The sequence below is a fragment of the Agelaius phoeniceus genome (assembly GCF_051311805.1).
Source record: "Agelaius phoeniceus isolate bAgePho1 chromosome W unlocalized genomic scaffold, bAgePho1.hap1 SUPER_W_unloc_1, whole genome shotgun sequence".
NCBI classification, from domain to species: Eukaryota; Metazoa; Chordata; class Aves; order Passeriformes; family Icteridae; genus Agelaius; species Agelaius phoeniceus.
This window is the reverse complement of record NW_027509866.1, coordinates 9,110,750-9,133,629: the sequence shown is the minus strand read 5'-3', so window position 1 is coordinate 9,133,629 and position 22,880 is coordinate 9,110,750. Positions and strand designations below refer to the sequence as shown.

The 22,880-nt window shown below is 52.5% G+C and overlaps 2 protein-coding genes across 2 annotated transcripts in view; one reads left to right on the top strand and one right to left on the bottom strand.

Annotated features, from left to right (window-relative positions):
* LOC143692413 (uncharacterized) overlaps window positions 1-15,483 on the bottom strand; it is a 41,620-nt gene extending 26,137 nt beyond the window's left edge. The window contains exon 1 of the mRNA XM_077172648.1: window positions 14,883-15,483. Coding sequence (XP_077028763.1) covers window positions 14,883-15,483 — 601 coding nt within the window. The remainder of the gene's footprint in view (window positions 1-14,882) is intronic.
* The window catches only part of LOC143692498 (uncharacterized), a 311,453-nt gene that overhangs the window by 121,588 nt on the left and 166,985 nt on the right, over window positions 1-22,880 (top strand). The window contains exon 4 of the mRNA XM_077172732.1: window positions 18,859-19,436. Within this exon, the coding sequence (XP_077028847.1) occupies window positions 18,859-19,436 (578 nt within the window). The remainder of the gene's footprint in view (window positions 1-18,858; window positions 19,437-22,880) is intronic.

The window sequence follows — 22,880 nt, the reverse complement described above, 5'->3', positions numbered from 1 at the left end:
TTCTGTGACATCACAGCACTGCAGTATGACATAACAAAGTGACATATTTGAATTGGCTCTGTGATGTCACAGGGGCTGTGTGACATCCCAGGGGCTGTGTGAGGTCACTGGGGAGGTCACTCTGCCCTGGCCCCCCTCACAGTTCCCCCCAGAGCAGTCCAACACTGCTCGGGCACAGCGGGGTCCCCTGTCCCCCCGGGTCCCCCCACCCCTGGCCCCGCAGCCTCCCCCAGAGGATGTTCCACGAGATCGACCCCAGAGCCTGACACGGGGAGGGGGGGCTGGGGCCCTGGGGGTGGCACAGGGGGACAGGGACCCCCCGGCAGCGTCTCCGTGTCCCCCAGGGCCAGAGCCTGGGCCAGGACTCCCTCACCCTGTTACCAACGAGGCCTTGAGAGCGCTGAAAAAATCCCCAGCAAGGGAGCAACAAAACCCTATTTAATATTAAGGGAAAGCAGCACAAAGTTCCTTGGCAGGAGTCACTGTGCTCCTGAGTGGACACTTCAGGCACACCAAGGAAACAAAGCAACAACAAAACCAAACCAAATCCAGGCAATCAAACCAGAAATGAACCTAGAACTGGCCCAGGAGAGCTCCAAGGGCTCCTTTTGGAGCGCTGTTTGCAGGGCCCCAAGAGAGGGGCTTCAGTCCCAGCAATGGTTCATCCTGGCCGCACTTGGCATCAACAGCTTTCTTTGGCAGTGTGAGAACAGGGATGTTGTGCCACTGAGGGAACAAAAGCAGTTCCCAGGGCTGCTCCTACAGAAAGCAGGAGCTGGTTGGGCAGCAGCAGTGCCTGGAGCAGACAGTGTTTGTAATGAGCTGCAGAGGAGCTGAGCCCAGGGGCTGTTGGCCAAGGCCGAGCCCCAAGGAGCATTTCTCAGCTGGCAGGGCGGCCTGAGAAGGGGAGGGGGGAATGCAGCAGCACAGGGCCCACGGAACCAAGGGAGCATTGTGACACTGTGGGGCCCTGTGAGACCAAGGGACCATTGTGACACTGTGGGGCCTCATGGAATCTTGGAGAGCACTGTGACATTGCTGGGCCTCATGGAATCAAGGGGACTGTACTGACGTTGTGTGGCTCCATGAAATGCAGGGATCATTGAGACACTGAGAGGCCCCATCAAACCAAGCATCCATTGTGACACTGCGGGTACTCCTCGAACCATGGAGACCATTGTGACAATTTGTGGTATCATGGAACCAAGGGTCCATTGTGACACTGCTGGACCCCATGGAAGCAAAGAATCATTAGGATGCTGAGGGGCCCCATGGAACCAAAGGGACCATGGTGATATTGCAGTGCCTCATAAAAGAAAGGGAACACAGAACAAGTCTGGCTGGTTTGGCCTCCCATGGACTGCCTGACTGGTACAGCTGACCATTGCATGTTGAGGGTCTCTTCTCATCAGCTGCTGAAACACTGGGGCTCTGTGCTTTCCTTCCCAATGGAAAAGAACTCTCCTTCTCCTCCAGGTACCCATGGCCAGAATTGGGATTTCATCTCCAAATTTCCTTATATCCAAGGATAGTTCCAATAGGAATATTGCCAGGACAAGTCTGCCTGGAAATGGTTTCACAAGGGTCAGGTCTCACCCGTCCCCAAAACCCTGTGGAAGGCTCCATGCTCTGCTTCCTATGGAAAAGAACTGTCCTGCTTCTGCAGGTGCCCATGGTTGAGATTGTGGTTCCACCTCCAAAATTCCTTAAATCCAAAGACTGCTCCCAGACAAAATCTGCCATTGCTGACAAGTCTGGATGGCCTTAGCCTAGTGAGGCTTTCAGCTGCCTTCCAAACACTGGAGCTCTGTGCTTTCCTTCCTATGGAAAAGAGCTGCCCTTCTTGTCCAGGTGCCCATGGCCAGAATTGGGATTTCATCTCCAACATTCTCTGTTGTGACAGACTGAAGGAGATTGTGGCTGAAAGGATTTTGTCTCTGGGGGAGGAAGGTCCAGCTGTGCCCTGCCCTGGAACCCCAATCCCCCCAGAGCCTCTATCCCAGCCCAGCAGTGGCTGCCAGTCCCTGGCACAGCACAGGCAATGCTCCACAGCCACCTCTGCAGCCCCCAGCCCAGCTCCTGAGGGACCAAATGAGCCCAAGCCCCACCTGGGGGAAGGGCCCAGGGAGACCAAGGGGTATTGAAGGCTGATCACAAGGCAAGCACACATCTTGACCCTACCTCCTCTTGGAATTTCCATCTGAACAATGCTGGAATCCAGGAGTTGGTAGCTGTGTGTGTGCTTCTCTGTATCTTTTTTGTCTTCCCCTCTCTCTGTCTACTTCTTCTAATTCTGTCCTCTTGCAAATTTTGATTAACGTTAAATTGAACAGGCTTAGAGTTGTGACGTTGAATGGCCGAATGAATGCTTTGAAAAGTGTTTTTTGTTGATTGAGTATAATTTTAAACCTTTTGCCAAAGTTTCTCTGATTTTATAAAGTACCCAGTAAAGGCGGTTTTGTTGTTTTGAGCTCCTGGGAATCTCTTGTGGTTATTTCTCCAGCACATCCAACTCAGATGACACAAATAACTGTTTTTCCTTTTAAATGTCTCATTGAGAGAGTTTTTTAGTGAATGGAAGTCAGGGCTTGTGTTTCCTCCTTGGCCCAGCCCAGGCAGGGCTTTCCCAGCCACATTCCATACTCCATTGCCCAGCTGGAGCCGCTGGTGCCTCTGAGTTGTGCTGCCCCAGCCCCAGGGACACTCTCCTTGTCTGCCCATTCCCCCACGGTCTCTGGGCAGGGATGGCCTCACTGGGGGCTGCTGACATCCTCAGCAACTTGGAGGCTGCTGCTGAATTTTCCTGCTCCAGAGGCTTGTTCAGCCTTCAGCTCTTCAGTGCAGGAATTCAGGGTCCCAGGGCTCGTGAACATTCAGAACACCTGAACAAGCCAAGCCTCTGGGAATCATCTGATTTTAATTTTCAAATCCTTTGTGGTTAAGTAGATCTCAGTAGTGTATTCAAAGTGAATACTTGCTGTTTAAAAAGACAGCAAAAAAAGATTTTATGGGTCCTTTTTAGTTGTGGTTTTTTTCATGTTAATTAAATGATATGTGCAATCTCCGATTGACACTGAATCCAAGTACCTCCTCATGCAGTGTGAATAGATATGAAAATCAAGACCCTTCATGGCTGACAATCAATCAGACTCTGTCCCTACCCCCACCCCACCATTTCCCCCATCCAAGCCCTGGCACTCAGAGCAGCCTTGTGCAAATCTGAGCTCCCTCCAGCCCAGGCTGCACCTGCAGCTTTCAGCTCCTTGGCTCCAACTTCCACCTGCTTTCCTTGCAGAAGGAGCTGCCTGAGACACAGAGGGATGTTCATTTCTTGTCAGCCAACAAAGCCAAGGGAAGGCACAGCTCCATCAAATGCCAAAGTCATTCTTCTCCCTGGCTCTGCCCTGCCCCTGATCCCCCCAGCCTGTCCTGTTTCCTTCATCCCTGCATTGCCAGGGACTCTCTGGGACAAGGGAATTCTGCTCTGGGGATGGAGGGAGGTGCAAGTTCAGCCACTGGAGTGGGAACCACAACTCATCAGGTTTGTGTCCTTTGGGGGTCAGGAACTGGTGAGACTCAGAGGCACAGAAAGTTTCTCTTCATGGCCAACAGAGCATGGTTGAACAGGACACAATTTAATAACAATCTCGCTCTTCCCTGAGCCACGTGCAACGTCCTAGCAATGTCTGATCAGTGCACCATCATCAAGGGATTTCCATACTAGAATTAATTTTAGACAAATGTGACCCTGTAATACACATAAACACAATTAGGTTCTTGTATCAGGATGCTCATCCTGGAGTGGGGGCAAAACAGCTCCAACAATTCCTGATTTACAAAGCTGTCAGTGGTGGATGGAGAAGGGAGGTCAGGCTGCTCTTGGTGTTGAGGAAATGCTGAAACCAGCCTGACTCATTTCATCTCCTCCTGTCCTGGCTGATCTCCCCTCTTTCCCCTTCCACTCATTGGCTTTTGTCTCCCACCAGGCCCCCGGTGAAGAGCCTGGCTCTGTGTTCTCCACCCCCTCCTCGCTGGCACTGCCAGGCTGGGATGAGGAGCCCCTCAGCCTTCCCTGCTCTGGGCTGGACAAGCCCAGCTCCCTCAGCCTCTGCTCACAGCCCAAGGGCTCCAGCCCCACCTTGGAGGCCCTTCCCAGACCCTGCTCCAGCTGCCAGACATCTTTCCTGCCCTGGGCAACCCAACCCAGGCCACAGTGACCTGGATAATCCCTGTCCTTGATGTCCTGGTCACACAGCCCAGGCCCCTTGTCCCCATGTCAGGCTCTGGGGTGGATCCTGTGGAACATCCTTTGGTGGAGGCTGTGGCTCCAGGTGGGCCGGGGGGATCCCGGGGGACAGGGACCCCGCTGGGCATGGACAGCATTGGACTTGTTGGGAAAAACTGTGAGGGGGACCTGAGGCAGAGTGACCAACCCAGTGACCTGACACAGCCCTGCTGGGATGTCACACAGCCCCTCTGGAATGTCACACAGCCCCTCTGGGATGTCACAGCCTGCTCTGTGAGCTCACAGCCCCTTCTCTAATGTCACACAGCTGGTCTCTGATGTCACAGCCAATTCTGTGATGTCATAGTCTGCTCTGTGATGCCATCACTAATCAATGATCTCACATAACCCACTCTGTGATGTCATAGCCCACTCTGTGACCTCATGTTACCAGATAATCAATTGCCTACACCAGCTGAGCTCACACCTGGAGCTTGTTCTCCACATCCCCAGGCCTATGGAAACCACACAAGGCCCATTGTGTGAGAAGGGGAACTGGAAGTTCAGCAGCCTCAGGGTCCTGCCAGCTCAGCCAGGCCCACTGGAACATTGGGCTCCACGACCACCAGGGACCACCAGAGAGACCCCCAGGACAGAAGAACACATGGGTAAAGGGGAGGGGAAATATGTTAATGATTTTGGGGAAATGATTATCAGATGTATGTTTAGTCCAGGACAATCAATGGATGTGTGTGCAAAATACAGAAAATAAACAGAAACTTTCCTGTACTCAGCCTGCAGGGCTTTGGGAGGAGCTATCCCCCATGCATCCAGCTGAATAAAGAATGCTGCTTCTTAATGCTACACTGGGGTTAAAAAGAGTTTTCTGTTTCACTGAATTTTTGGTGACACTGCCACTGCCAAGGAAAGCTCTGTCTGCTGCTGTTCACAAACAGAGAAGGGCTGGGGGCAGATGTGGGGCTCAGAGGCTGCCTGGGGCACAGTGACCATGAAATAATCAAGTTTTCAATGTTCTGTGAAAGAAGGAGGGGCAGCAACAAAACTTCTGCACTGGAATTAGGAAGGGCAGACTTTGGCCTGTTCAGGATGCAGATCTGGGGAGTACCAAATCAGGTACTGATTTTTTTAAGGGAAACAGCCCTTAAAAACAAAGGGATCCAGGAAGGATGGACACATTTCAAGAAAGTAATCTTAAGGGGGAAGGAGCAGCCTGTCCCAGTGTGGCAAACGATGAGCTGGTGAGGAAAAGGACTGGCCTGGCTCCACATGGTGCTTTTGTGGGAGCTCGGGAAAGAAAAGGATGCATGAACTTTTGACAGAAGGTCAGGCAACTTAGGAAGTGTTTAAGAATGTTGTTAGGTTATGCAGAAAGAAAAGTTCAGATGTGAAAGCTCATTTAGAGCTTAACCTGGCCACTTCTGTGAAAAATAATAGAAAATGTTTCTATAAATAAATTATTATCTAACGATTAGATAAGGAGAACCTCTACTCTTTTTTGAGTGCAGTGGGGAATACAGTAACTAAAAATAAGGAAAAGGCTGAGATACTTTACACTTGTTTCTCTCAATTTTCAGTATTAGGACAGGCTGTCCTCAGAACAAGTGTTCTGAGCTGGTAGATGGACACAGGCAGCAAAACAGCCCCCTGGAATCCAGGAGGAAGCAGCTGCTGACCTGCTGAGCCACTCAGGTGCTCACAGGTGTATGGGATCAGATGGGATCCATCCCAGGGGGATGAGGGAGCTGGTGGATGAGCTCCCCAAGCTGCTCTCCATCATTTACCATCAGTCCTGGCTCAGCAGGGAGGGCCCAGAGCACTGGAGGTGCCAGTGTGAGCCCATCCCCAGGAAGGGCAGGAAGGAGGAGCTGGGGAACTCCAGGCCTGTCAGCCTGACCTGGGTGCCCGGCAAGGTTATGGAACAGATCACCTTGAGTGCCATCACAGGGCACCCACAGGATGGCCCAGGGATCAGAGCCAGCCAGCGTGGATTTCAAAATCTGCATTGATGGTCTGGATGAGGGGATTGAGTCCATCATCAGCAAATTTGCAGATGACACCAAGCTGGGTGTGAGTGTGGATCTGCTGGAGGGTAGGAGGGCTCTGCACAGGGCCCTGGACAGGCTGGATCCAGGCCCAAATCCAACAAGGTGAGGTTTAACAAGTCCCAGTGCCGGGTCCTGCACTTTGGCCACAACAACCCCTGCAGCACTACAGGCTGGGGACAGAGTGGCTGGAGAGCAGCCAGGCAGAAAGGGACCTGAAGGGATTGATGGACAGCAGGCTGGACATGAGGCAGCAGTGTGCCCAGGTGGCCAAGAAGGCCAATGGCTGCTGGCCTGGATCAGGAATAGTGTGGCCAGCAGGATGAGGACAGAGATGGGCTGTTGGCAGGGGAGGAAACAGGGGTGGGAAATGGGAAGAAATTTGTAGCAGGAAGAGTAAAGGAAGCAAAGGTGAAGGAAAAAAAATGCTGAGGGCAGTTTGGGGGTGGCTGCCAGGCAGCCCTGGCTCTGAGCAACAGCGTCTGCAGTGGCACAGGAAACTCCCAGCTGATGGGAACAAACTTTCTGGCTGAGTGCAGAGGCCAGGACAAAGCTGAGTGGTTTCCCTGGTGTCCCCCAGGCCTTGCTGGCCCCAGGGGCTGATGGCATTTGTGCTCCCTCAGGTTCATGTCCCCACAGCAACAGCATGGGGGTGCTGGCCCTGCTGTGTGCAATGCAAACAGGGGCTGCTGAGGCAGTGCTGCCGTGTCTGTGCCTGCAAGGATGGGGCACCTGTGTGAGCTGGGGGAGAGGCCAGGGCTGCAGAGGGGGGATGTTGTTGGCAGCTGCATGAGGACGCTCTGGGATGCTGCCCTGGGCTGTGCAGTGCACTGGGCATGGATCAGCCCCTGCTCTGCTGCTCCTTCCCGTCTGGCCCAGGGCCCTTGCAGAGCCCCAGCCATGCTGTTTGCCCCCAGCCTGCCCATGGCCAGCCTGGGGCTGCTCCCGGGGGTTTCTGTGCTGAGCATTGGCCTGGCCGTGTTCTTGAGAGAGCCTGGGCAAGGAGCCTGGAGCCCCCAGGGCCTGGCCTGAGGCGTCAGCGCTGCCCCAGCAGTGCCCATGGCCTGTCCCTGCTGCAGCCCCGGCACTGCCACCCCCAGGGCTGTGCCCGGCCCCGAGAGCACTCAGGCCCTGCAGCAACACCAGGGCCACCAGGGCAGCGGGGCAGGGCCACGGCAGCAGCACTGGCAACACCAAGTGCTGCTGCTGCTGCTGCTGGGCACAGCTGCTGGGCCAGCACTGATCTGCCCCAGCTCTGCACACAGACATTGCTGCTGCAGCTCCAGAGAAGGCAACACAAGGGCATCTCTGCAGAAAACTCTGCTGGGAGATGAATTAGTTCCTCTAAAGCCACTGAGAGCACAACCCCTCACTGACACGGTCTGTGGTCACAGGGAAGGTGGAGAGAAACAAAATGAGAAATGGCACAGAGATTGACATTTATTTGTTGACAATATAAAAATACAAGAACAAAGGAAAAGAACCTCCAAAATTAAATGAACAAGAAGGATCAAAGATAACTTTTACTACAAGTGATTTGCTGAAATTGGCCAGCAGTTTAATGTTTCTGTAAACATCCAGTCATCAGTCTCCTCACTGCAGCCTTGAGCTCCTGGTTCCTCAGGCTGTAGATGAGAGGGTTCAGGGCTGGAGGCACCACCGAGTACAGAACTGAAAGGGCCAGATCCAGGGATGGGGAAGACAGGGAAGGGGGCTTCAGGTGAGCAAAGGTGCCACTGCTGATGAACAGGGAGACCACGGCCAGGTGAGGGAGGCAGGTGGAAAAGGCTTTGTGCCGTCTCTGCTCAGAGGGGATCCTCAGCACAACCCTGAAGATCTGCACATAGGAGAAAACAATGAACACAAAACAACCAAATGCTAAACACACACTAACAGCAAGAAGCCCATGTCTCCTGAGGTTTGAGTGTGAGCAGGAGAGCTTGAGGATCTGTGGGATTTCACAGAAGAACTGGCCCAGGTCATTGCCATGGCATAGGGGCAGGGAAAATGTATTGGCTGTGAGCAGCAGAGCATTGAGAAAGGCACTGGCCCAGGCAGCTGCTGCCATGTGGGCACAAGCTCTGCTGCCCACGAGGGTCCCGTAGTGCAGGGGTTTGCAGATGGACACGTAGCGGTCGTAGCACATGATGGTCAGGAGATAAAATTCTGCTCCAATGAAGAACAGAAAGAAAAAGAGCTGAGCAGCACATCCAGTGTAGGAGATGTTGCTGGTGTCCCAGAGGGAATTGTGCATGGCTTTGGGGACAGTGGTGCAGATGGAGCCCAGGTCAGCGAGGGCCAGATTGAGCAGGAAGAAGAACATGGGCGTGTGCAGGTGGTGGCCGCAGGCTACGGCGCTGATGATGAGGCCGTTGCCCAGGAGGGCAGCCAGGGAGATGCCCAGCAAGAGGCAGAAGTGCAGGAGCTGCAGCTGCCGCGTGTCTGCCAATGCCAGCAGCAGGAAGTGCCTGATGCAGCTGCTGTTGGACATTTGTGCTGTCTTGGCATGGGGATCTGTAAGAAAAGTAATCATGGAATAGTTGGGTTTGGAGAGGACTTGAAATATCCCAGCACAGCCTGGGGGCACTTTCCCCCCACTGCCTGCCCAGGGTTCTGCTGCCTGGAGCTGTCCCTGCCAGCAGCTGCTTCCCTGTGCCCAGGGCTGGGCCCTGCCAGTGCTGCCAGAGCCCAGCCCAGCCCTGGGGGCTCAGCTCTGCCCTGCAGAGCCCTCCCAGCTCAGGCACTGCCCAGGGGCAGCTCTGGCTCTGCAGGCTCTGATGGAAACATGGTAAAAACCCTAAGGAGCTGTTGGAAAAGGGACACTGATGCTGCCCCTAAGGGCTGATTTTGGTCACTGCCTGGTTTTCTAAGATCTCAGAAAAAAAAATTCTCTACCTGAACTGAGGGATGAATACCTGTGTGCAATTTCCCATCCTTGCAACCTAGAGAAGTAGATTAATAAATCAGGAGCTTCTCTTTTATTCAGGTCCTCCCTTGCTGTGCTCCCTGTATAATCTACTTGGAAATATTCTGGAGTTAAATGCCATGCTGGGAGCAGTCGTGAACAATGCAGCATCCTCCCCACACAAGGAGAACACTTCCAAGCATCACCAGCTGTCTCCTGCCACCCAGATCTTGTGCCCCAGTGCTGGGAGCAGCTGCCAGGGCTGGCTGAGAGCTGTCCCTGGCAGGCAGCAGAGTCCCTGCCCCAGCACAGCACCCTGGGCTGCAGGACCCTGCTCTGCAGGACAGCCCTGGGCACCCCTGGCTGCTCTGCACAAGAGACAAGCAGAGAATGTACTCACGGGCTCTGCAGGCATTGGCATGTTCCAGCTGCAGGAGATGGCTCCAGGAGCTGCAGCTGCATTGTCCTGCAGCCAGAGGTTCCTGTGCCAAGGGCTGGCAGTGATTGTGCCCCAGGCACTTCTCAGCCCCTTCCCAGCCCTGACTGATTGAAGCTCTCTGTGCCTCTGTGCTGTGCCCGGGCTGGCTGCAGGCAGTGCCCCAGCCCTGCTGGGCTGGCACAAGAGCTGCTCATCCAGAGAAATGTGCTTTTGAAGCTCTTCTTGGTGACCAGGAGCTGCCTCTGGGCCAGGAGCCCAGCCCAGCTCAGCAGCACAGACACAGCACAAGGACTTTAATCAGCCTCTGGGGCTTTGTGCTCAGGCCCTGGACATCAGTCCCTGAGAGGGAGCTGAAGAAACCTCTCCAGAACTCCAAGGCAGAATCCAACTCCAAACTTTCTTGGACTTTTAATGGGTCCCAGAGAGGGACACGACTGAGCAAGTGTCCCCAGGCCCCAGGTAGAGCAGAGAACTGCAGGCAGTGATGACAGGTGGGGACAGAGAGAAGCCAAGTCTTGGTGCCCTGGGGCACAGCAGGGTCTGTGCCAGCAAGGGCTGGGAGGAGACACCTTGTGCTGAGGCCCTGGGGCCTCCTGGCACAGCCCCAGCCAGGCTGGGCACTGTCAGCCCCTTGTGCTGCCCTCAGCATCCCCCCCTAGCCCACATCCCAGTGGCCTCAAGGATCTGCTGCAAGGAGTCCCTGGGGAGCCTTGCTCAGCAATGGCCCTGGGGGCTCCTGAATGCTCCCTGCAGGGACTGCAGCTTTTTCAAAGGACTTTGGCTTTGGCTTTTGCCTTGCAGTCTCTGAGAGGTTTGTGCAAACTTGGCCTCCAATTATCTGCTGTAATTAGTCCCTGGAGATTCTCTGCCGGTTTCAGCATTGATTGGGACTCATTAATACTTCAGGGTACTCCAGTTATTTGAAGGTACTTGGTGTTTCCCTTTTGATGCAGGCTCTGTGAGAGGTTTGTGCAATCATGGCCCCAATTATTTTTAATGAGTCCCTTGAGAGCTTTGTACTGACACTCAGAGGTGCTCAGTAAGGCTTTGAGCTTGTCAAATTTTTAAGGTAGTTTGGAATTTCCTTTCCACACTGAGACTCTGAGAGGTTTTTGGTCAATCCTGTTCTCCAATTGTCTCCTCCAAGGAGTCCATGAGGAGCCTGTGTTGGGGATGGACCTCAGTGGGACCTATTCATGCTTTGAGACACTTTGGGGTTTTCTTCTGACTTTGACTCCTGGAAAGGTTTGTGCAATCTCCTCTCAGGCCCTGAGGTTCAAGGGCTCAGCTCCAAATGCACCACAGGGCTCATCAGGCTGCAGCAAGTCCTGACAAACCATGGCTCTGCCTTGATTTTCCTCTGCTCTAATGCAGTTTATCAGGAATGTATCTGGAGTGATATTGGTTTGCTAATTTGAGATTTCTCTGCCAATGCATCTATTAGTGCAGTGGGATCCGTGTTGGCTAATTACCATTGCACTCACTGGAATATATTTACTCATTTCCTGCTGTGAGATAGGATTAGGAGAAAGGGAAAGTAGGCTCAAAAATTTAAAAGGGTATACAGAAAAGTTTATTACCAGTAAATAGAAGAAAGAGTAATAAGGATCCGAACACTTCTCCTTTCCCTATAACCTTTTCTTTCTTACTGACAATGTAAGGAGACAAAACCTGAAAGTTTCAGTCAGTTTACACCATCTAGAACAGTCTTTCTTCAGTTCACTTAGGCAGAGGAGTCTCTCTTTCATGCTATGGAGACTTCTCCATAAGAAAAAGTTCGCTCGTGGCTCTCAATTCCCATGAATAGCAGGTGCCCAGAAAATCTGCAATTGTGAAGTCCCTCCCATTTTTCACAGCTTTCCCCACAGCTGTGTTTATGGGCAATGTCAACTTATGGGGTATGAGTTTAAAGATGAGCTGTTCAAGAGCAAAGATTCTCTTCATCTATTTCTGAAATCATCTTCATCTCTGACAACAGAGATCTTCTTCTTCTCTCCCTGATAGCACAGGATCTCATTACTCTTCTCTCTTTCTCTGTTTAAACTTCTCATGGGATCACAGCTACTTCAACATTTGCTTACTTTAGCATGGAGGTTTTTGCTGAACAAGTCATCTACCCATATTTTCAATTACATATAGGGAAAAAGAGAGTCTGATGTATCAATTACATCCTTCCCCATAGGTTTACAAGACGATTTCAGCCCCAAGATCAAGGCATCTCCTCATCCCTTCCATCTGGGGCTAAACTTCCCCTTCAGTGACCTCGGAGTCTTCATGTTGCTCCTCTGTGTGCCTGCAGTTTGTCCTTTTCTCTCACTGGAGGGAGGATGGAAGCACTGAAAGAGTTCATATCTCACCCGGGGCCTGCAGATGGTTCCGTGCCCCCGGCCGGGCTCGGTGCTTGCGGCCGGAGCTGTTTTACAATGGAGGTTTCTGCAGCGGCTGCGCTGGGGCTGTGTCAGGATGGGCCGCGCTGGGGCAGGGCCAGGATCTCAGCAGCCAGGCCAGAGCACAGCAGCAGCACGGCCGGGGGCCGATGGCTTCTCCTGCCCCTGCCCGGGGCTTGCGGCTGAAGCCCAAGGGTGGCAGAATCTTGGCCGAGCCGGCCCGGCCCGGGGCTGCTCCTGGGGCCCGGCGGATCCTGGCTGGGCCCGGGCTGGCGGCGGGGCAGGGCTCAGCAGGGCCCAGATGTTCCCAACTGCAGCCATGGCCCGGCCCGGCCTCGGCCCCGCGGCCTCCCCGGCCCTGCCCGGCAGCCGATGGGGCCTGGCGGGGTCCCTGGGAAGGGGCCCGGCCCCACGGCAGGAGCCGCCCAGCCCGGCCTGGCTGAGACGGGGCCGGGTCAGCCTTGTTACCTCTGTGCCAGCCAGAAGGGAAAGAGACCCTCCCAGGCTTTCTCATCTTTAACATGTGTCTTCACAGAGGCGTGTACACTTTCCTTAGTGGTTTAACAGATGGTCAATTCTCAAAGATAATTACTGATTATTTTTTTTGTCAAACACAGATGAAACTGATAGCAGCTTCTCTTAGAACATCACTTCCGTGATGCAAAACCACCACAACAGCACAGAGCACAGAGCTCCTTTGTCCATATGTAGTGCTCATGTGCCCAAGGCCTCAAAACCCCTCCTTGGGAGATCTCTGGGCCCTCTCCAAGGTGTTTTCAAATGAAAACATTCAGCTCAGTGTCTAAGAAAATCACCAGAGGACAGGGCCAACCTGACCTGTCTGTCCTAGCTACTTTTGTCTGGGATCAGTCCTTGGATATACAGAATTGAGAGGCCAAATTCTAATTTTGGCCAGGGTCTCTGGACCTGAAAGCCGTTTCCTTTCCATAGGAAGGAAGGAACAGAGCCCCAGTGTTTCAGGGGCAGATGAGAAATGGCCACCAGAGGCCAAGGCCAGTCAGAGCAAGCAGGATTTTGTTCTGAGTGATATCCTTGCATATAGGAATTGCTTTAGGGAGAGTTTCAATTTTGGCAATGGGCATCTGAAAAGGGGGGCGGTTCTTTCCCATAGCAAGAAAAGCACGGAGCCCCAGTTTTCCAGGAGCTGATGAGAGGCGGCCCTTGACATTGCAACATCAGCCAGACCTGTCAGGGGACCCCTGGGAAGCCAAACCAGCCAGGCCTGTTCCATGTTCCCTGGGTTCCATGGGGCCCCACATTGTCCCAATGGTCCCTCGCTTCCCTGAGGTGCCATAATGCCCCCTTGGTGACACAAGGCCCTGGAGGGTCCCAATGGTCTCCATGGTTCCATCAGGCCCCACAGAGCCATAATGGTCTCTGGGTTCCATGAAGCCCCACTGTGTCACCATGGCTCCTTGGTTCCATGGGCTCCAGTGGTGCCACAAGCATCCCCTTCGTTCCATGAGGTTCCCACGGTGTCCCAGTGATCTCCATGGGAAGGGAAGGACCCAGCCCCAGTGTTGCAGGGGCAGTCACCAGAGGCCAAGGCCAGCCAGGCTTGATGTACTGGCAGATTGTGCCTGGGAGCAACCCTTGGATATACAGAATTTTGGAGGTGGAATCCCAATTTCAGACATGGACACCTGGAGGATAAGGATGCTTGTTTTCCATTGGAAAGAAACCACAGAACACTGATTCAACAGTGACATTTGGGGATCTATGGGGAGCATTGGGGATCGTTTCTGCACCTCGTGACCCAACAGGAGTTCCTCTAATAAATGTTGCCTGAAGCTCCCACTGTGCCCATGACAGGAACCCATGTGAGTGTCTGGGACATCCCAGCTCTCTGGCAGCCTGGGGACTCCTGGGATGTCACCGTGGAATGGCTGTGACTGCCTCTGACCACAGGGCTCTTTACCATCCCCAGAAAGCCCTGGGAGGTCTCCATGGAGCCCCTGTCTCTGCCTGTGACATTCCAGCTCTGGAACAGCCTGGAGATTCTTGGAAAGTCCCCATGGAACCCCTCTGAGGGCCTGTGACAAATCTGATCCTTAGCAGGCAACCATCACCAGTCCACTGTTGCTATGGCCAGTTTCCATGGCAACCATCACCAGCCCCCTGTTGCTATGCTCAGTCCCTTGGCAGCTCCATGGAGACCCCATGCCAGGGGTGGTTTCCATGGCCACCAGGGCTGCCACCAGCTGGGATGCTCGCTTTCCACGGGCCGGGCTTCAGGAATGGGATTCCCCAATTTCCTGCTCCCGCTAAAACCGCGCTGCCCTCGCTGCCCTCCCGCCTCCCATGGAAAGCACAAAAGGCAAAGATCCCAGGCTGGGATAAGAACAATTTATTGGGAACAGCAACCAGATAAGGAACAAATGGAACAGAAACAATACTGATAACACAAGGGATAAATAAAACTGTTTATAGGGAAAATTAAAACACAACTCACTGGGTCTGCCTGGCCACAATTTCCCCCTCCTGGAAAGGACACCCTTCTCCTCAGGGGTGAGAGAGAGAGAGAGAGAGTCCCTTTCCTGCTCCTGGCAATGACCTGAGGTGGGAGTGAATGTAATGACAGGGCCATGGCCAGACCCTCATGTTTTTCAATGCCACATCATGTCACTAGGAGGGGCAGGAAAAGGGACAGGTGTCTTCCTCACATGGATCACAGGGAACATGGATCACCGGGGCTCTTCCCAATGTGGGACCTCCACTGGAGGACTGAATTTGGAGCAGTGAACGAAGCTCCTCCTGAAACTGAGGCATTTGCAGGGCTTCTCTTAACGGTGAATCTCTTTGTGTCTGGTCAAGTTACAGCTGAAAGTGAAGCTCTTCCTACACTTGGGACACTCGTAGGGCCTCTCCCCAGTGTGGATGCGCCACTCATGCCTGATGAGGTGGTATTTCCACTTGAAGCCCTTACCACAGTCAGGGCAGTGGAAGGGCCTCTCCTCTGAGTGAATTCGCTGGTGCTTGAGGAGATGGGAGCTTCTCCGAAACCTCTTCTGCCACTCAGGACACTCGTAGGGCCTCTCCCTGTTGTGGATGTGTTGGTGGATGATGAGGTGGGAGCTGCAGCTGAAGCCCTTCCCACACTCCCCACACTCGTAGGGCCATTCCCCAGTGTGGATCATCTGGTGGCTGATCAGGGTGCTGCTCTGCCTGAAGCTCTTCCCACACTCCAAGCACTTGTGGGGCTTCTCCCCATTGTGAAGCTGCTCATGGGCCACCAGCTCCATGCTCTGGCTGAAGCTCTGTCCACCTTCCTGGCTCAGGGTGGATCTTTCCTCCTCAGAGCCCACTTGGCTGGGTTTTGAGCCCCTCCTTCTGTGGAAGCTCTGGGGCTTTTCCTCCACGTTCGAATTCTGCACCGTGGAGCCATTTATAATGGCCTCTTCCAGGAGGTTCTGCTTTGGGGATTTGTTCTCCTTGGTCTCCATCCTCATCTTCTTCCCTGGGGAAGGAAGGCCAAGGAGAGGATGGGATTTGCCTCCGTGCCAGAGGGAAGGGGAAGGAGATCCCCCCAGTGCATCCCCAGCAGGACGGGGTTGGCAGCAGGGTTGTCCTGCAGCCGGGGGCTGTGCTGGGCTGGGAGATGGAGCAGGAGAGAGGGGGAAAGGGGCACTGACTTCCTCCTCACCTGCCTGGCTGTCCCTGGGCATTGTGTCAGTTTGAAAAGACAGGTGTCTGCTAAGGAAGGCAGGAGACTCCCTTGAAATGGAAAATGTTAATCCCTTCACTTGGAATTATAATTTTCAAAACAAGGGGGTGTCAAGAAAAGTCTATGGGAATAGGAATAACAGTTCTTCAGAAGGAAAATTAAAAATACAAATGCAGTAGTACTAAAAACTACTTACAGAGTCAGAATACGACCTGACACCCTGTGGGTCAGAGTGTTGGTAGCACTCCTGTTAAATGGTGTCTGCAGTGCTCCTGCAGGGACAGGTGTGGTTCTGTTGGAGCAGTGATCCTGTAGAAGGGTGGAGTTTTCCTCTGAAGGTCCAGTTGTGGCGTCGATTGGCCCGATCTTCCTCTGGGATCCAGTGGAGCTGAAAGCTGCTCTTCTGGGAATCTTGTGGGAGAAGGCTGACTCTGTTGTTCACATTCTCAGATTATATCCCGGTAGGAATGCTTGGCTCCTCCCTCTGGGCAGAGCTTCTCACAATGGGATGATGGAATTTTTATCAGTGACACTCAATGGCCCATTAACAGAAGATATCTCCCTGGAGGGAGGATTCCATGCGGAAGAGATAAAGTAAACTGCTCAATTAACAGATGATAATTGCCCCAGCTTTAACAGAGGGTAATTGAATACACACCCAGCTAAACCTGAGACACTGTTCCAGCCTTGGAAAGCAGGATTTGGTACCAGGATTCTTTAGGGAATGCAACCCTGATTGAAGGCAGAGATAGAATCTCCAGAGCCTGCAGCCAGAAATGGACAGTTGTGTGATACTCATTTCAACATCTTCTCTTTCAGAATTATTGACTAATGATTATTTGCTTTGCCTACCTAATATTTTTGTAATTTTTTGCAAATTTGCATTATCTAAATTACACTGTTCCTTAAGTTAAGTTGGTGTCTGTGTCTTTGGTGCGGGCCCTGCCCACTGGCGAAACAGGGCCCAATCCTGCCTAAGTGTTACCTGGGGAGACAAAACCCTCACTGAAAATGTGCCCCCTTCCTCCTTGTTCCCCACACTTCATGCACTGATCATGATGTCCTATGGTCTGGGCTATCCCTGGGGTCAGCTGGGATCTCCTGTCCTGGCTGTGTCCCCTCCCAACCTCCCCCACACCCTCAGCCCCTCCCCAGCGTGGCCGAATGAGGGGCAGGACAGGCCTTGGCTCAGTGCGAGCTCAGCAAGAACAAAACCATCTCTGCGTGCTCAGCCCTGTGCTCAGCCCCCGGGCCCGGCATTTCCTCCACTGCCACCCCGGAGCCCCCTTTCCCACCCCTCTGCCCCACGGCCGCCGCAGCACCGGCTGACAATAGAAGCAATTCTGGGGCAATTCCAAGTTTCCTTGGTTCCTGCACAGCTCCAGCTCAGCTGCTGGCAGGTTACAATTAAAGAAAAGTGCAAATTCGGCCCAATACAGATATTATTAAAAGGAAGTGGAAGCTCTGTGTAGCTGTCACAAAGGTGACAGGGATGAAGAGAATAATGATTCTCACATTTGGCAAAAAACCCAAGCCTAGGAATTCAGGAGTTATTTGGGAATTTAGCTACTTGAGCTGGGCTTCTTGTGGGACTTTTAGCAGCCTTGTGTTCCTCACCATGTGGTGAATGAACCTTGTCAGTCTTGCTGGTATCATTTGCTCCATTTCCTCCAGTGATTTTAACAAACTTTTCAAGGAGGGACAACAAAATCTTTTCTTTACACTCCAGTCCCACAACAGCCATTTTCCTCATCAGTTCTCCCATAGGTCGCTCAGATGAAGCTGCATCCAAGTTTCCAAGAGTTCCTCCAGAGAGACCCACAACCTCCTCAGAGGAAGGAACCATGCTGTTGTCAAAGGCAACTGGGGTCAAAGAACAGTGCCCTGAACTCACTGTGCCAAACTAATTTTACAATCTGGTTAAGAAAATATTAGAGAGATGCCATTTGCCCTGGAGCAGGGCAAGTGTGACATTGTCCCCTGTGTGTGTGGCCTTCCCAGGGTGGGGGTTTTACACCTGAGCCAGTTTGGGTAAGGGGGGTGGTGTTCACCCCCTGAGCAGGGATTACCCCACTGTTTCAGGTTGCAATGTAAGATGGAACCAAATGCATGTTTTCAATGCCCATCTTCATCAACTGCTAGAAACAGGTGGGGCAGTGTTCTTGATCTCTTCCATGACTCAGCCCTGATAACGCCCTCCAGGGGAGATATCTTCTGGGAATGGGCCATTGAGTGTCACTGCAGGACTGATAAAATTCCATCATCCCATTGTGGGATGCTCCGCCCAGGGGGAGGATCCAAGCATTCCTACCTGCATATAAGCTGAGCCTTGCAACACCAGGAGCAGCTTGCCTACTGGATTGCCAGAGGACAAGAGCTCCAGAACCACCACTGGACCTTCAGAGGAAGACCAGACCCTTCTACAGGATCACTGCTTGGACAGAATCACGTTCATCACTCCAACAGGACTGCAGCCACCATTTCATGGGACTGCAGCCACCACCCTGAGCAGCAACAGGGTGTCAGGTTATATCCTGACTCTGTCAGTTTAAGGCAGTGTTTCTGTATCATTGCCTTGATCTAAATTTTCTTATTAAATTGTAATCCTGGTTTAGACTCTCCCCAGGTTTGCCTTCAAACCAGTACAAAATTCAATATACTTATCCCTTGTTTTCTTCTCAAAACAGGATTTTCCATCCCTTAAACTTGGCCAGATGGAGGAGGAGGCTGTGAGGAAGAAGAAGGTGCTCCAGGAGCCCCAGGCAGGTGAGGAGGCAGTCAGTGCCCCTTTCCCCCTCTCTCCTGCTCCATCTCCCAGCCCAGCACGGCCCCCGGCTGCAGGACAACCCTGCTGCCAACCCCGTCCTGCTGGGGATGCACTGGGGGGATCTCCTTCCCCTTCCCGCTGGCATGGAGGCAAATCCCATCCTCTCCTTGTCCTGCCTCCCCCAGGGAAGAAGCTGAGGATGGAGACCAGGGAGGACAAATCCCCACAGCAGAATCTCGTGGAAGAGGCCATTTTAAATGGCTCCACACTGCAGAATTCCAACGTGGAGGAAAAGCCCCAGAGATCCCACAGAAGGAGGGGCTCAAAACCCAGCCCAGGGTGCTCTGAGGAGGAAAGACCCACCCTGAGCCAGGAAGGTGGACAGAGCTTCAGCCAGAGCTCAGAGGTGGTGGTCCATGAGCAGCTTCACAATGGGGAGAAGCCCCACAAGTGCTTGGAGTGTGGGAAGAGCTTCAGGCAGAGCAGCACCCTGATCAGCCACCAGATGATCCACACTGGGGAATGGCCCTACGAGTGTGGGGAGTGTGGGAAGGGCTTCAGCTGCAGCTCTGCCCTCATCAACCACCAACGCATCCACACTGGGGAGAGGCCCTATGAGTGTCCTGAGTGTCAGAAGAGGTTTCACACCGGCTCTGATCTCGCCAGGCACCAGCAGATTCACACAGAGGAGAGGCCCTTCCTCTGCCCTGACTGTGGGAAGGGCTTCAAGCGCAACTCCCACCTCATCAGGCACCAGCGCATCCACACTGGGGAGAGGCCCTACGAGTGTCCCACCTGTGGGAAGAGGTTTCAGACCAGCTCAAATCTCCGCCTGCATGAGCGCATTCACACGGAGCAGAGGCCCTTCCGCTGTCCTGACTGTGGGAGGGGCTTCAAGCGCAACTCCACCCTCATCAGGCACCGGCGCATCCACACTGGGGAGAGGCCCTACGAGTGTCCCCAGTGTGGGAAGAGCTTCACCCAGAGCTCCGACCTGACCAAACACCAACAGAGACACCAGTAAGGGAAGTCCTACAAATGCCCCAAGTGCAGGAGGAGCTTCGTGCACTGCTCCAGCTTCATCCCCCATTGGAGGATCTATATTGGGAAAAGCCCTGGAGATCCATTTTCCCTCTGATCCATGCTGGGAAGACACCTGTACCTTTTCCTGGCCCTGCCAATTACATGATTTTGGATTGAAGAACATGAGGGTCTGGCAATGGCCCTGTCATTACATTCACTCCCACCTGAGAACATTGCCAGGGCCAGGAAAGGGACTCTCTCTCTCTCTCTCTTCCTGAGGAGAAGGGTGTCTTTTCCAGGGAGGGGAAATACTAAACTGGGGAGAGCCATTAGTTGATGTTGTAGTTTTCCCTGTAAACAGTTTTATTGATCCCTTCTGTTATCAATATTGTTTCTGTTCCCTTTTTTCCTTATCTCGTTGCTGTTCCCAATAAATTGTTCTTCTCCTAGCCTGGGATCTTTGCCTTTTGTGCTTTCCATGGGAGGCGGGAGGGCAGCGAGGGCAGCGCGGTTTTAGCGGGAGCAGGAAATTGGAGAATCCCATTCCTGAAGCCCGGCCCGTGGAAACCGAGCATCCCAGCTGGTGGCAGCCCTGGTGGCCATGGCAGCAGCCTTGGGAGCAGGTCCCTGGCTGGGGCTGTGGGAACCTCTTCCCTCTGGTGCCCAGGGACAGGAGTGGAGGGAGCGGCTGCAGCTGAGTCGGGGCAGGCTCAGGTTGGATCTCAGGAAAAGCTTTTTCCCTGTAGCCTGCTCTGCGGCCACAGGAGCTGGACAGATGCCGGCCAGCTGCTCCCGGTGCGTGGCCGGAGGAGAGCACAAGATCTGCCACCCCCAGGTTCTCCTCGAAAACCCTCGGGTAGTGGTGCTGTCTGCGGCCTGGGGGGCACAGGCGAGAGCGTGGCTACCAAGTCCCGAGATAAAGGAAGGAGAGAGTGCACACTCGTGTGGATGCCAAGGTGCTCTATTTCCCAGGCGGGACCAGTGATGGGTGTCAGAGGAGGACGGCTTAGGGAGGCACTGATAATGGGAATGAGCGTGACAGGAGGAGACTCAAGGTGACCAATTAACGAAGACCAGGGGAGGAGCGTGGGACACAGCAGGACCAATAAGGATTACATAAGGGAGGGAAGAGCCTCTGGAGGCAAATCATACATTGAGGAAGGGATGATTGACACGGAAGGTTCTCGAAATAAAGAGTGGTGGTTGCAATGATAGACAGGGGAAGTGGGCAGCACCAGGAGGGAGGAAATAAACTTATAAGGGCATAAAGGGAAGGATCAAGGGATCAGTCACCTTGAGGGACAAGCCATTGGCGGGAAAACAAGGGGTAACCAGCTTAGGGAGAAACCATTATGAGGGAAGTACACGGGGGGAACCGAGGGCCAAACCATATTTCTAACTTATAGAAGGGATAAACAACTTCACAACTGAACTCATATAAACATTTTAAAACACACGACGCCACAGAGCAGTTAGACCAGTTTCTGGGGCCCAATATTTATACATGGGAGGAAATGCAATCATTAATGATTATGTTGTTCACACCAGAAGAAAGACACATGATCCGAGCGGCTGGGATACAAATATGGGAAAGGGAGCATGTGCAAGGACCTTCTGGGGATCTGAAAATGCCCATAGTGCGCTCCACCAGGGACCACAGCAGCACTGGGGGGAGGCAAGACATGGAGGAATATAGAACATTGATTATAAGAGGCATCAAAGAAGCAGCTCCACTTAACCAAAATGCCCATGAGGCTTTCAATGAGCAGCAAAAGAGCAAAGAAACCCCCACAGAGTGTTTAGAAAGGTTGAGGAAAAATATAAGGCAGTATTCAGGGGTTTACCCTGACACGGTGGCTGGACAGATCTTACTAAAGATAAATTTTGTCACTCACATCTGGCCAGCTATACAGAGAAAGTTAGAAAAGTTAGATGGTTGGCAAGAAAGGAGGTTAGAAGACCTTTTAAGGGAAGCACAGAAGGTGTATGTAAAAAGGGATGAAGTGAAGGCCAAGGCAAAATCAAAGGTAATGGTAACTGCCATTAGGGAAGGAAACCAGCATGCAAAGAACAACTCAGGTAAGGGAGGGAGATTCCAAGTGCGGGAAGATAGGTGGAGGGAGGATGCAGGCCCCTGGGCCTCCACACAAAAAGGAGAGTTTAGGAAACAAGGGAACCCAGGACCAGTTTGCTTTTCCTGTAAAGAGAGTGGGCATATAAGTAAGAATTGCCCCCAGAAGGAAAAGGATCTGAGGGTCTATGAGACTGAGCAAAAAGGAGAAGTGGAAGACTTGGGGTGTCAGGGGCTCTACCTCCTGGGGACAGAATACCATCAGGAGCCCTTGATAACTTTAAAAATAGATCCCCAGGAGGAAGAATTTGAATTCTTAGTAGGCACAGGGGCTGAAAGAACTTGTGTTTGTAGAATCCCAAAGGGGTGCAGAAAGAGTCAAGATACTGTGCAAGTAGTAGGTGCTAAAGGGAAAGGGTTCAAAGCCTCATTTGTAAAGCAAATAAAGTTTGAGGGAACAAAGAAAATGGGAACCAGGGATGTTCTATTAGTTCCAGATGCAGGGTGAAATTTATTAGGACAGGATTTACAGGTGCAGTTTGACATTGGAGTGCTTCTAGAGTAAGGGTAAGTGATAGTTAAGCTTCTCCAATTAAGGGAAGAAGATGAGGAGAAAATTCATGAGATGGTGTGGGCAAAACCAAAAAACCAAGATAAATTGAACATGAAACCTATAGTAATAAAAATAGTTAATGAGAACCATCCAGTTTGGGTAGAACAATATCCACTTTCCCTGGAAGGGAGACAAGGACTGCAGCCACTGATCCAGGACCTGCTTGAGGAAGGGACCTTAGAACCATGTATGTCCCCCCATAATACACCCATATTACCAGTAAAGAAGTCAGATGGGACTTACAGGCTTGTCCAAGATTTGAGAGAAGTGAACAAAAGAACAGTGAATCCTTACCCAGTAGTGCCTTATCCCTATACACTACTGAATAATATCCCCCCAGAACACCAGTGGTTTAGCATGATAGACCTAAAAGATGCTTTTTGGGTGTGCCCACTGGCAGGATAAAGTGGGATATATTTACCTTTGAATGAGAAGACCTCGATTCTGGGAGGAAGCAACAGCTTCAATGGACTGGGTTACCCCAAGGGTTTTCCGAATCCCCAAACCTCTTCAGTCATGCCCTAGGAGAAGTACTACAACTCTTCTCCATCAAACCTGAGATAAAGCTCATCCAATATGTAAATTATTTGCTTCTCTCAGGACAGGAAGAAAAAGAAGTTTGGGAATCCACCATAGTGTTGTTAAATTTTCTGGGGGACCAAGGACTTTGGATATTAAAAGAGAAACTTGATTTTGTAGAGA